The sequence below is a fragment of the Grammomys surdaster genome, unplaced genomic scaffold (genome assembly GCF_004785775.1).
Source record: "Grammomys surdaster isolate TR1022 unplaced genomic scaffold, NIH_TR_1.0 203, whole genome shotgun sequence".
Lineage (NCBI taxonomy): Eukaryota > Metazoa > Chordata > Mammalia > Rodentia > Muridae > Grammomys > Grammomys surdaster.
The window spans coordinates 10,855,202-10,869,116 of NW_021604648.1; the positions used below are offsets into that span (position 1 = coordinate 10,855,202).

Genomic DNA, 13,915 nt, shown 5'->3' on the forward strand with positions numbered 1-13,915 from the left:
TGCACTCTGATGCTGGTTATTATTCACTATGCTATGATACAAATATTCTTTAGCAAACAATCTTATGCACTGAAGAGTACTTTCTCTCTTAACTTACCTGACTGAAGGCATCCAATCAGAAAGGAAAGTGAACAAGTGAAATAGTGTTTCTAAGCGAGTCCAGATGGTAACAAGAATTCAAACATTATTCTTTTTGTAAGTTTAAATAAAACAAATTTTACATTTTATTTGACCAGCAGAGATAATCTCCTGGGAATAATTTTATTAGGAAAAAACTGATGATGCTAATAATAATAATAATAAAAAAAGGAGAATGCACCTCAAACCAGAATACCATAACATGTTTTGTGGAAGCTGCATTTTATTTGAAAATCCACCCATTTGCTAACATACATTTTAATATTGTAAACAAAAATAGAATCTGCAGAGACAATGCAACAAGTCTGCTTAACTCATGTACAGAATTGCTTTCCTACAATGAACTGTCCTTCTTAAGGCCCCTCTCAACCCAAGCGGTAAGATGTATTTACAGAAAGCACCGGTCAACAGTGCAGTTTAATTCTTCATTAACTAAACTCTTGGCTAGACGTTGACTTTAAAGATACTATCTCCCCTTATTTAAAAGGTACATGATCATAACATGGCACACGCCAAATAAAAAGTTCAAGGATTTCTGTCCCCCTCCCTTTCCCCATAACATCTCCTAAAGTTTTACTGAAAAGAAGGAAAGTCTTGAAGTGAAAGCAATTCCTCACATTCAATTGGAAAGGCCCTAATGTCAAATGGAAAATAATGACATGCCAAGCACAAAGCAGTAAAGATCCTTCTCGATGCACTAATGCTGAATTTTAAATGTAGTGCTTTTCCTAGTCAGTGAACAGTTCCCTTGCAAAATCCTAGGCACAGGATTGACTATAAGGATTAATGCATTTATAATGCGTCCCTACATTCCATAGAGACTGAGAATTCTTAAGAGATTCAGACCTATGGATTTGCCTTAAAGTATTTAGTGCTTTGTATGTCAGCTGAAAAGCATTCTGAATCAGATTCATTCTTGTGGATAAAAATCAAACATACTGTGAACATCCATACTCATTTTCTTAAGGAGGTTTGATATAATATTAATGTTATGTAAAATTGATAATCATAAATAAATACAAATACTTAAGGAATGTCTACTGCAAACTGAATATAATTTTTTTTAAAAAAGAAAAGTTAACTTCAATTATGGTTTCTGTATTTGTGAGGAGTGGAGAAAAGAAATATAATGCATAATTTAAAATTATGATTTTGATCCCCCAATGAGTCCTGTTGAATATGGTAAAGGACACAATTCTTCTCTCCAGGCAGCTTTTCCAAACACAAACTCCACACTTTCCAAATATGGGCTTTTCTTGGTAGGTTACTGATTATGGGTATTAATAGGAGTTGAAAGAACTGAAGTGTTAGTCACCAAAAAGACAGATCTTAGTCTTAAATCATGGCAATTCTTGGCTTTATAAATGGTACTGCAACGCTCTCCTATAAACTAGTCCCATCCCGCTGTGGGCCTTCATGGGTTACTGGAGCGCTCTAATGGAGGAAGAGTGTCAGAGACAGCAGTTTGGACTTTGCTGGAAGTAAGGAGTCGCCACCTGTGCACTTGTATTCTTGGAATAATTCCATTCTCTTCCATCTAGTTACATAAACTGTATCTGGTAAAAGAAAGTCATAGTATGAATTAGTTAATTTACTGCATTATATGACATATTCTCACAGATAAAAACACTCTATACCCTCACCATTCAACCAGCCTACACATAACATGCTATGACAGACCCTGATGGCAAAAAAAAAAAAAGTATCATCAGCTTCCTAAGTGCCGGAACTCAATCAGTGCAGCATACTGTAAGCATTCTAATTATCTTCCTAGTTACTAAAAAGCAAGAAATAGTGAGGACGAGGGGAGAAGACCAATAAATGCTTTTTCTTTAAGTTAAAAAGATTTACCCATAAGCACAAATGTCCTATATAACTTATTTGGGAAAGCAAAATGTAAATTATTTCCAAAATACATAATTAGAGAATAAAGTAAAAAGTAACAATGCACTGATTCAACTCTTTGCTAATACAATGAAAAATCTGAGTTATTTATAAAGAAACTTTACAGTCAGGAGTCACTGTTCACTCAAAAAAAAAAAAAAAACTTCACTCATTTCTCTTCAACTGCCTAACCTGAGGCAGCTAAATCTGAGGTGGATGTACCTGCTAAATAAAAGTCAAACTGCCAGAGACCTAGATGGTAAATGTACCCTCGGCCTGGGGCATCAAGAAGAACAAATTAAACTGTCTTCCAGAAGATAAAAGTGGTGTGGATCATATCCTTGTAGTCAAAGGTTTAGGTATTCACTTGCCCTTAATTAAAAAACAAGTTGTAGCTGGGAAGCAGAGGTAGGTGGATCTCTGTGAGTTTGAGGCTAGCCTGATCTACAGAATGAGTTCTAGGACAGTCAGTACTACATATAGACCCTATCTCAAACAAACAAACAAACAAACAACCCTAAAACAAAACCCAAAACCCAATCTGAACCAAAGCAAAAATCAAACACACACACACACACACACACACACACACACACATGCACACACGCACAAACACAAAATGTTTAAGTTACTACCTTAAACAAAGGGAACACATAAAATTCAACTCTTTAAAGAAATTACATAAATGAATTTTTATCATGAGCCATAGCTGTTACACTAAAACTAAAGCTACTCCTAACCAAGATGTTAGGGGCATTCTCTATAATTCTTTTAACAATGACCAAACACCTTATTTTTAAGGGTGATATTTGACCACATCCAGTGGCTGTGAGTAATGGATGCTTGTGTTAAGATAGTCCCCCGATCTCACTAATTTTAACTACATTTAAGCTATGTTCCAAAGGTGGTTTCTTCTTTTGTCCTATCTTGAACTATTTTTATTCTCCATGTAAAGAACAGAAGAGGAGGAGGCAGCTGAGGTACAGAGGGAATGCAGACTCCTTTAAATAAACAAAGGAGAAGGCTGCATGGTATTCAGTGTTGGCAATCTTTGCTTCAGTATCCACATCCCCATCTCCCCCACACGCAGCAATACCTAAGTGACTTATAAGAAGTCCTCCAGAGAGAGCTCTGCAAAAGGGTCCTTTCCTGCAGCTCTGTGAGGACTGTGCCTTGAGGGGCTGGATGCTGCCGACAGCTGGGGGAAAGAAGACAGAGACAGGGAAGAAAAAGATCTCAGAATGACAGAACATGAGAGCAGAAAAGTGTAATGAAGGAAGAGGTGTTTTGTCACCTTTAGTAAATATAAAGGTAGCCTTTGTAGAAAATGGGATTTAAAAAAAATGCTATTGCATGTCAAGTTAAAAGATATCCAATGGCATGGTTTTCCAGAAAACAAATGCATGCCTCTGAAACATGAAATGAAAGTCTTTTATCCATAAAAGCTGATATAAACTGACCTAAGTCAAGACTTTGAGCATCAGGGAAGAGAAGGGGCATACAGGAGAAGGATGCATAATTGTGTGATTTAAAAAGCTGGTTTCCTGTTTCCAGACATCTGTCCACAGTTGTGCAAACTGACTTCTGTTCAGATCCCACACTTCCAAAAGCAATATCCTTTCCTGCCTTCTTCCCACTGGGCACAAAGTTCTGCCCTAGTCTCTACCCTGAAGCAGAGGTACACATGATAGGAACTAAGCAGAGAAATCTCTGAATAAGGGAAACAGGCAAGGTGGTCTCTGTTTGTTTCCATTCTGAACATATTCATTTGACTTTCAGAATTTGCCCCTTCTTCTAATTTGAAGATGAAGTTGACCACTGCAGCAAGCAACATTATCTTTACTACCAAAGACAAGACAGTTTTTCTGAACAATTACGATCCAAGTGTTTCACCAAGCTGATCTAGTGAGCATTTTAAACCAACATGAGGGACTTTTAGCTTGAAAAAAAGTTTTATTCTGTTTCTCCCTCAGTATAGGATCATAGAATTCACAATCACAGGGTCATTATGAGAAGAACTGTATTTAGGGATATTCAGTTAAGTATTAAATTAAAATTGATTAAGCAAAACAACTTCAATTCATATACCCGATCCTTAAATTAAATAAATAATTTGAAGTCACAAAGTGAAAGTCTCTTTGCTGGCTTAAAAATTACATACCCTCCTCCATCCTGGTTTTCCAAAACAGAGCTTCTCTGTGTTGCCCTGAATGTCTTGGAACTCACTCTGTAGACCAGGTTAGCCTCAAACTCAAGAGATTTATTTGCTTGCCTCTGCCTCCCAAGTTCTGGGATTAAAGGCATGTGTCACCACAGCCTGACTATTTCATCTCTTTTTAAGTTTTGCTTTTATGTGTGCTTCTTTGCTTCTGTTTTGTTTTGTTTTGTTTTGAAGAAAAGCACCATAAAGAATGACTAGGCAAGAACTATTATCTCACCAGTTTAAGCAATTTGCCATTTAGGACATTATAACCAACTTACAAATCTGAAAATCATCTTTTGTTATTCTGGTCATCAAGATTTTCCCAATCTATGTACTGTTTTAGAAATACATGTTCAAAGACAATAAGAAGAGATGGCAGAAGGATACTGGACTTGCACATCAGCTACAAACAGGAGAACAGGGCAACATGTCTGTCCTGGCTAGAGGTTGCAATACCTGCCACTCCAAGGGCAGAGTAAAGCAAAACTTAACTGGAAGGATGCCCCAACGTTCTTCCTAAGGCCCCGAACAGATGACTATTCAGAAGGAAAGGATTTCAAACACTCACTAATCACTGAGATGTACGCGCAAACCTTTGTAATTCCTTCCACTCTTCACTTACAAACAAAACCTGCTCATTGTATACTGTATCTAAATGACACTTTCTTATGAAGGGCCCATACTAAAATGTATCCTTAAATCATGTTTTCATGTGGGTAGTAGTTTGAAGACCTGATAGCATCAGAAGAAAATGTCCCCAAAGAACACAAAAGAGAGCCAGAGATATACAGAGAAACCTTGTCTCAGGAAAAACAAAAACAAAAAACAAAAAAAAAACACAAAAGAGAGACTATCATTCTCAAAACATGAGCATGCTGCCAGGAGTCCTAGAGTTTTACATACTACCTTGAAAGGGGTCAATCTACCTTGGGAAAAAAGTACTGTCTTGTATGAAACTCCTTCTAGTCTTTTAAAGTGGTAAAAAACACACTGCTGTCTTATATGTATACGCAGTAAAAGTAAATGTTTGAGGACACCAGTCAAAAAGCAAAACTATGTACCAGCATCTATCTCTATACTATGTCTCTTAGTACTATCCTTCTGAAACAGGCAAAACCATGTCCCAGAGTGGTACAGTAGCTGCTGTACTACTCCAGGGCCCAGGGTGCCCAGTGGCCATAGCACCTACTCCCATCCTCTCCCATTGCCAGCAAAAAGCATACACAAGGCCTACACTGGTGGGAAGGTAGTCCAGATGGAGGGGGAATAAAGAAGGACAAGAACAGGACATGCTGACCACATTACTGCTCAAAGAAAGCAGGAAGAAAAGGGATGGAGGAGCCAGGACACACAAGGGGGTTAAGATGCAGCATGATCAAGTGTGAAGAAGTCACCTGAGATAAAGTGCTGATCCTCTTTAGTTTATCTTCTTTATTTTTTTTAAATAAATTAAAGAACCTAGCTTAAAACTTCCCAGGAACGCCAAAACCGCAAAGTTAATATATTGGAGGAAAGGGAATTTTTAAAAAGCTCAACTTGCCAGATTCATCATAAAATCAAATTTGCAAACTGGTATAAAATAATTACAACTGACTATCACAAATATGCCGTTACAGAAATGTATAACAAACAAAATTACAACAGAAAATGCCTTAATCCACATTTCTAATAACATCTTAGAGGCTCCAGTACTAAAAGAGTTAATATACTCATGAGTCAGTTCAAATCAAAGTGATTTATTTCAGAATTAAAGATACCTCCTTACTGCTTCAACATAGACATACTTAAAAAAAAAAAAAAGGAAAAGGAAATACAGCAAAGAACACCATGTGTACAAAACTACTAAGATTCACAAGTAATTGACGATGATAATTCTTAACTGAAATTCTTCCGCCATGCTAATCTGGAGACACAAAGGATGGCCCCACAGTAGAAAGCCTGCTGCAAGCCTGGAAAGCATGCTGACCCCAGAATGCATGCAGAGGTGGGGAGAAGCAATGTCACAAGGCTGTCCACAAATTATCCTGACTTCCATACATCTGCCCCAGCACATACCCCTGTTTTTATGCACACAGACATACAATACATTTTAGTAAAAATACAAGCTAAAATGAGAAAACAATCAAAATTTCCAGAAAGCTCTTTGCTTTAGAGCAGAGTTGTCTGGTTTATTTTTTTCCTGTTTTGGTTACAGAACATTCAGTAGAGACGATTAGTAAAATCACAAATTAGCAAAAGACAAATATTTTAAAATACACTTTATAATATACTTCAAAAAAGCTGACAAATTGAAACTTCATAAAATAAAGATTATTCTTGTTATCCCCTATTCTTGTTTACTACGAAAGAAAAAACTTCAGGTTAGAACAAGAAAATAGGAGCAGGCTCAGAGAGCCAGGCGCCAACAGTCTTATGAGAAGCTGAGGGGCTAGCTTGAGTCTTGCAAGAATCCTCATTTCCAGGTCAGATCAAGACCCTTGGTGGAATTCTGTCTCAGAATCTACAAATAACTTTAAAAGAGGGTTGAAGAATATAGCTCAGGAACAGAAAAAGTATTAGCCTGAAGGAGACTCTGGGTTCAATCCCCAGCACCACAAAAAACTTTATGAGAATAAAATTTCTAAGACATTAGTAGTAGCTTTGTACCTAAAGTTCTTAGGGAAAATCTGGGCTCAGTATTACTGGTCTGTAATCAAGGGTAGAGGCAAAATCAGAAGTTTATGGTCAAACATGGATACAAAATAAACTCTAAGCCAGAATAGGCTATTGTGAGATGTTTTCTCAAAAATAAAATCAAAATAACAATAACAAAAACAAAAATATAGATACATATAACTAAGGAAACACTTTCTTATATACTTACATTTACATTCTCCAGTAACTCAAAAGACTGGATAGTAAGAGTCAATTCTATAGACCCTTTGACTTTTCTATAAAAACAAAGATAGGAACTCAAGAGAAAACTGGACCTTGCTTCTTGGCCTGGAATGACTCACCAGGGATTTATTGAAAGACAAACTGAATTGAATTCAGGCTCATTTATGAAGTGGGGTTGGGAATACTTAAGTCCTTAATACCTGTAACCCATGTTTATGGTAGCCATAAAGGTTGAGTGGTTGTAAACACTCTGTATACTGCCTGGTATAAATCAGTAATTCAAATGAGCTCATTCACTACTAGCACTGACCATCAAACATGCACCTATGCATATGAAGGTTCTCATGAGAAGTCCCTACATCTGTAGCTCTTGGTTATCTGTTATATCTGTACCATGATCTCTCTTAGAGAAGCTCACTCTACCACTCATTAGTCACTTGTGTTTCCAAATGGCACTCACCTTAAGATTCCTCAGGTAAAAGATTATTTTACCTCTCTTATTCAGTTATCACCAGGGACTTACATATTATGATCATTCTAAAATGCATTAAAATGTTTTTGTTGATAAAACCCTTTGAATGAATGGCCTCCAAATTCAGGTAAGAGAAAATCAGAACTTCTCTAATTTTAAAATTTAACAGCTTAAATTTATTTTTACATCTAATGATTATTAGTGTAGAAATATATTAAATCAATCTATAGAAACATGAAAGGTATGTGCTTTGCCTGCCTGCCTGTCTGTCTCTCTCACACACAAACCTCTCCACCCTGGAACAGAAAGTAATTAAACTGTTGCTGTATGTGTGTGTTTGTGTATGTAGGGGAAGAGACCCTGAATACACAGCATGAGGCAAATCCAGTTCTGTAATAATAAGCCCACTGCCCTAGAACATCATTTGTCTAGTTCATGTAGTTGGAGTTTAAGAGTTCTACATTCTGATGCTAATAGTTACATCCATTCCCTCTGTCTCACTCTCCCTTCTTTCCTTCCTTTCACAATGAGAATGATAGGCAAGTGATGTACCACTGGACTGTATTCTCAGCCCCTAAATCAACCAACCAACCAACCCACCCACCTAATCTCTATATGTACACACACACACACACACACACACACACACACACACACAGAGGGGGGGGGGGAGAGGGGGGGGGAGGGAGGGAGGGAGAGAGTGAGAGAGAGAACGAACAAGAGAGGGAGAGCGAGCAGAAGAGGGGGAGGGGGAGGGGGAAGGGGAGGGGTAGGGGAGAAGGAGGGGGAGGGGGAGGGGGGGAGGGGAGAGAGGGAGAGAGGGAGAGAGGGACCTCGAGGGAGAGAAAGCAGTGTGTTCATTCATTACTATAGGAACGGGTTTTCCTCAGGCTGTGTTCTGTGTTCATGGTCTCTGCCCTTCCACTATATTATGAAGCACCAAGAAAGCTTTAGCTACATGCTGACAGCTTGGCACTGGATTTCACACTGAAACATTTCAATTTACTGTATATTACTCAACCTGTGTGTTTTATATGTTAACACTAATAAAACACAATCTCTTAAAGCTGATATCATCAAAAATATTTAGAGATAACAGACAGTACTATTTCAGGGTCCTAGCCTCGAAGTTCAGTCTCAGAAACAGAAAGTTGTTTCAGGGTGTTGAGAGCACAGCCAGATCACTAGCGGCACACGCAAATCTATTTAATAGCATTGGAATATACATATACTGTGTTGTATGCCATTAGTTATCTATTAAAGATAGTCCCATTCTTTGGTGGCCTCTATGAGAAGCAAGTGGCAAGGACAGATCCTCTTCTAGAGGATACCATGTGAGGACAGCTTCAGAATCCCAACCTCTGGATCAGAAAGTAAATAACCTGTTGCTGTATTAATCCACAAAGCTTGCCATATTTTGTTACCACTGCCTTTGGAAACTAACAGACTCTAATGCACATATTGAGGGATCCGAGGCTCTTACTTTTTTAGTTCTTAAAATTAAATTTAAAATCCTGTTAATTCAACTCAATTCTATCATGATATTTAACTTATAGAAAGATATCAGAGCTGAAGTGATTGCTCAATTGTTAAGAGCACTTGCTGTTTGTTCTTTCTGAGGACCTAGGTTAGATTCTCAGCATCTACACGGTGACTCACACCTGTGTGTAACTAGTTCCAGGGGATCTGACGTCCTCTTTCAGCCTTTGCAAGCATCAGGCAGGAGCATGATGCTTAGACATGCAGGCAAAATACCCATAAACATAATACATTTTAAATGAGATTATGAAACTTTCACAGGAATTTTTGAAGTGGAAACTTAAGGGTTCTTTGGAAAATCAGTTGGATGGTGTTTTGCTGGGGCAAACACGTGAAAGAATGTTTCGTTAAAGTGAAACAGGTGAAAGACTAAGGCAGACTCCTGAAGGAACATTTCACTGAATCAAACACAGGAGAGAGGATGTTCTGCTAAAGCAAGCATGTGAAAGGACGTGTGATGAAGGGATTGTTTGCTAACAACATGCATGTATTGGCTTGCATAATGTTAAGCTTCATTTGTTGGGACTCAAGGACTGACTGATTGCACGGGCTAAAGCAAAACCTGTGCTGAGGCAAGACTCTGCTGAGGCAAGGCACATAGAGGACACTCGATGTTTGGAGGATATACAGAATGACAGAGACAGAGCTTGGCTTGCTGGTACAGCTAGCTGTGCAATGCTTGTGGGTCTCACAGCTTCGCTGCTCTTCACTTTCCAGAGAGAGGCACAGCACAGAACTTCTCCTGCTGGGCCCTCCTGCTGACTCAAGCCTAGGCTGAGCCCTGGCTGTGTCTGCTAAGTCATGTCACTGCTAACCTGAATCTACTGAATTGGACTCCTGATATATCTATGAAATGTTTGTTACTAGATTGAGCTGCTGGTGCTAACTTATGAACTAAACTACCAATTTCCAAACAACACAGACAGGAGTTGTTCCAAAGAACCTTTCCAAGTCCATTTCCCCTATATTCTTTCTTTCCCACTACCTCTGGTGGGTGGTGGACCACAAGGCAAGTGTGAAAGAACCAACATGAGGTTTGAAAAAATTCAAATTACAAACTTTTCTAGCACACACTATAAAACAAATGTAGTCTCACACTTCTATACACTCAGAGCTACTGAAGTTCACTATGATGACATTGCAAAACTTTGGCCACCCAGGGCTTTATTAACGCTTTCTGGCTGTAAGATAAGAAATTAGGATTTTAAAAAGAAAACCTAGGAAGTAAGGCCTTCCACTGCACTTGCTTTATTAGCCAAAGAGGTCAGGGATGAGACTCCGAATATTTTTATATGACTAACTGATGTATGATGAGAGCTACAGAGTTTCATTTATGGTACTAACTCTGATTCCTAAAGTAAATTTTTTCATAATATTGTATAATAATAAGCAGGAAAAGATAAACGAGCATAAAGTACTGCTGGAAATCCAAACAGCTTTCTTCACAAAGATTCTGCTAGAATCAGCTGAGGACTAACTATCACTATTAACACCCAGGATCCGTAGGAAACCAAGACAGAAGGAAATGAATAAATAAACACATGAAGCCTAAAAGCAGAGTGTCGCTGTTTCGTACAAGAAAGTCATTAACCCCCCACACACTTTCAAGACTTGAGTAAATCCGGTATCTAAAGGCAGCAGTGCTCTGATTTATGGTAGTAAATGTGCTCATGAGTTGACTTCCTCTCAGACACTTAACTGATGTCAGACTGGCTTAAAAAATATCCACTGTAAACACAATAAAAATACATATCCTCCTTAAACAAAACTACCAGTACTCCATAAAAAAAAAAAAAAAACCTAGTTAATGAGCCAACGAAGCTTTTAAAGAATTCTTTTTTTTTTTTAATTATTTATTTATTTATTATATGTAAGTACACTGTAGCTGTCTTCAGACACCCCACAAGAGGGCATCAGATATCATTGCAGATGGTTGCGAGCCACCATGTGGTTGCTGGGATTTGAACTCGTGACCTCTGGAAGTGCAGTCAGTGCTCTTAACCGCTGAGCCATCTCACCAGCCCAAGAATTCTTACTTTTTAAATGAAACACTCGTTTAATTTTGTGCTTCAACACAAAGAAGTGAGGAATATGGCAAGGGCAACAACCTTTGCCACCATCAAAAAGCTTCAACAACCTTAAAATCATCATCACGGAAATACTAAGAGAGTTATTTCCCATCACAGCATCTTTGAAAAGAAAACTACCACTAGAGTAATTGTCTTTCTCCTTAAGTGATGTAATACTTATACACAGCAAACAACGAGTTTACAAACTACTGTTTATCAATGAACACTCTATAAAAGATCAAGAAAGTGTATTTAAAGTACAAATTAAAACCGGAAATAAAACCCCATTCTCAACAACAACAACAACAACAACAAACCCTAACAAACTTATGAACTTAAAGCACAGAAAGAAAGAAAACCAAAAACAAGCAAACAAAAAACCCCCAAACCTATGAGGACCTAGCATTTTCTACAAAAATAAACATCTAGGAAAATGCAAATGTCTGATACAAAACAAAGACCTTAATACTCCCCTTTACGTGTGATAGACAAGTGAAAACTCTCTAAAAGGTACTGAATGATGAACATGCACCAAAACAAAGGCAGGAAGTGGGACTTGGCTGGGATGTAGCTCAGCAGCAAAGCTCATGTCCAGCATATGTAAGAACATGGATCAATGAATGTAATATACCCAAAAAAGATCAAATATGCAACGGTCTCCCACTCATTGCTAGCTATCCAATAGAGACTAGATTCAAATTGAATATACACTATCTTTATAACACTGTATATCCCAGTAAGCCTACTAGGTATGGAAATGGAAAAGGAATACAAGTTAACTGCTGAATATTCGGTTTTCAAATAAGCTTCATTAGCTTATAAAATTTATAGTCTACCAACCTTTTGACATTGAAAACCATCTAGGGAACCAAGGTGTAAGGTAACAATTATATGTAACGAGCAGAGCCATATAGAAGGATAAGCTACTCTGCACTTCATTTGATAGGTCAAATAGTATACAATAAACAAAATCCAGACTGCTATAATGTGCCTGGATTTTGGCACATTACAAAATGTGCTCCCAAAATCCCCAAAGAATAAAATTAAAAAGAACATTGAGCATAACTATCAGGACCGGGGAGAGCATAAGCATTTATAAAAGAAGTCTCTTCTTTAAAGAACCTAAATCAGCATGGCCTTTCTAATGGTTCCTCCCTATTTTTTGTTTGCTTCTCCATAACTTTTAGTGACAAAAACTTACCTAATGAAAAAAATAACAATCAAACTTTTTGTAGGCTTTCTAAGAGTCTGTAAATATCCTTTGAGCAACACTTAAAGCAAATACCAAGCCGTTAGATATGATCTGATGCTCTGAGGCAGAGGGTTTGAGTGTCTAAACACAAGAATTACAAAGAAACTAGATTCCTTAGTCATAAGCATGAAGTTATAAAAAGGTCCCAACTATAAAACGTATAATCTACTTATCACTTCTCTGAAACTAATCAATATTCTAAAAAATACCTTCATCAGAAAGATAAAAAGCAAGTAATACCCATGACAAAAAGGAAAGTTTAACATGTTTCTTGAATGAGAGAAACTGATAGTGTTACGGAGCCCTTTTAAATCAGCATATTGCAACAGTTATGTACATCGTTAATACCTGTGCTCCTGATACAGGGCCAAAGGGGTTTGGTGGTCTCATGACAGGCTGGCTGTATATTAAGGTTGGTTGTGTCATTACAGGCACACTTCCCATCTGAGGAGGCTAAAAAAAAAAGAATAATATTAAGAAATGCTGGCTTTATGGCTTTTTCCTTCATTACTCTGGAGGAAGTAAACAAGAAGGCTAACTAACAGCAATGAAAAATTAACAGTACCTTTGCTCTGACTATAAGGACAAATTATTCTGTGTGCAAGTAAGAGAACATCTATCTACTTTTTAAATAAGTACTACTTTCAACAGAGTTCACTCTTAAAAAAGTAGAAAATAGACAGGTGGTGGTGTCTCACGCCTTCAATCCCAGCCCTCGGGAGGCAGAGGCAGGTGGATCTTTAGAGCTCCAGGCTAGCATGGTCTCCAGAGCAAATTCAAGGACAGCCAATAAAGCTACACAGAGAAATCCTGTATCAAAAACAAAACAAAAAGTAGCAAATAAAGCCTAACTTTTCCTATCCAACAGATTTGCCAAACTTAAATTTATAGTAAAACAAAAAATATTCTTGACCAAAAAGGGGAGGGGGAAAAAAAAAGGAGGAAAAGAAAGGAGAGGAGATTATGGCAGAGGAAGAAGGTATCCCAAATATCCACGTCCTCAGGGTCTATGTACAGAGAAAACTCTAGGCTCTACTTCTAAATATTAACATGTTTCAAAGCAATCTAAATGATCATAACCGATGACTGATTTTATGTGTGTGTACATATGTATAGGTATTACATATATGTTCATGTATATATAGGTGTAAATAAACACATGGAAGCCAGAAGTCAACCTTTTGTCACTGATGGTAACAGAATATCAATTGTGGGAATGGTGAATGGTTCAAAGACTGGTTTTGTACTCCAAAAATCACCGCCAGAGGAAAATCGTTCTGGCCTGTACCACATTAAATTTACCCCTAAATAACTCAATTATACAGTTCTACAGTATTCAGGTGGCATCACCTCACTACTTGTAACAAAGTAGCTTGAAGCTAACTAATATTTAAGTCATTTAGTAATGAAAAACAATATATACAGCAAAGTTATGAGTTGAAAAATTAACTATTAACACTGGGCACACTAATCAATAACAC

At 37.6% G+C, this 13,915-nt stretch overlaps 1 protein-coding gene across 12 annotated transcripts in view; it reads right to left on the reverse strand.

The window, feature by feature from the left end:
* Positions 1-339: 339 nt before the first annotated feature.
* Picalm (phosphatidylinositol binding clathrin assembly protein) overlaps positions 340-13,915 on the reverse strand; it is a 77,577-nt gene continuing 64,001 nt past the window's right edge. For 8 of the 12 annotated variants that reach the window (XM_028770736.1, XM_028770733.1, XM_028770731.1 and 5 more), the window contains 2 exons: positions 12,783-12,887; positions 3,113-3,220 (listed from right to left, as the gene is read on the reverse strand). In XM_028770736.1, the coding sequence (XP_028626569.1) occupies positions 3,128-3,220; positions 12,783-12,887 (198 nt within the window). In that variant the 3' untranslated portion in view covers positions 3,113-3,127. Of the gene's footprint in view, positions 1,695-3,112; positions 3,221-12,782; positions 12,888-13,915 lie in introns of those variants that run through there. The other 4 variants (XM_028770734.1, XM_028770729.1, XM_028770735.1 and 1 more) reach the window with 1 other exon arrangement.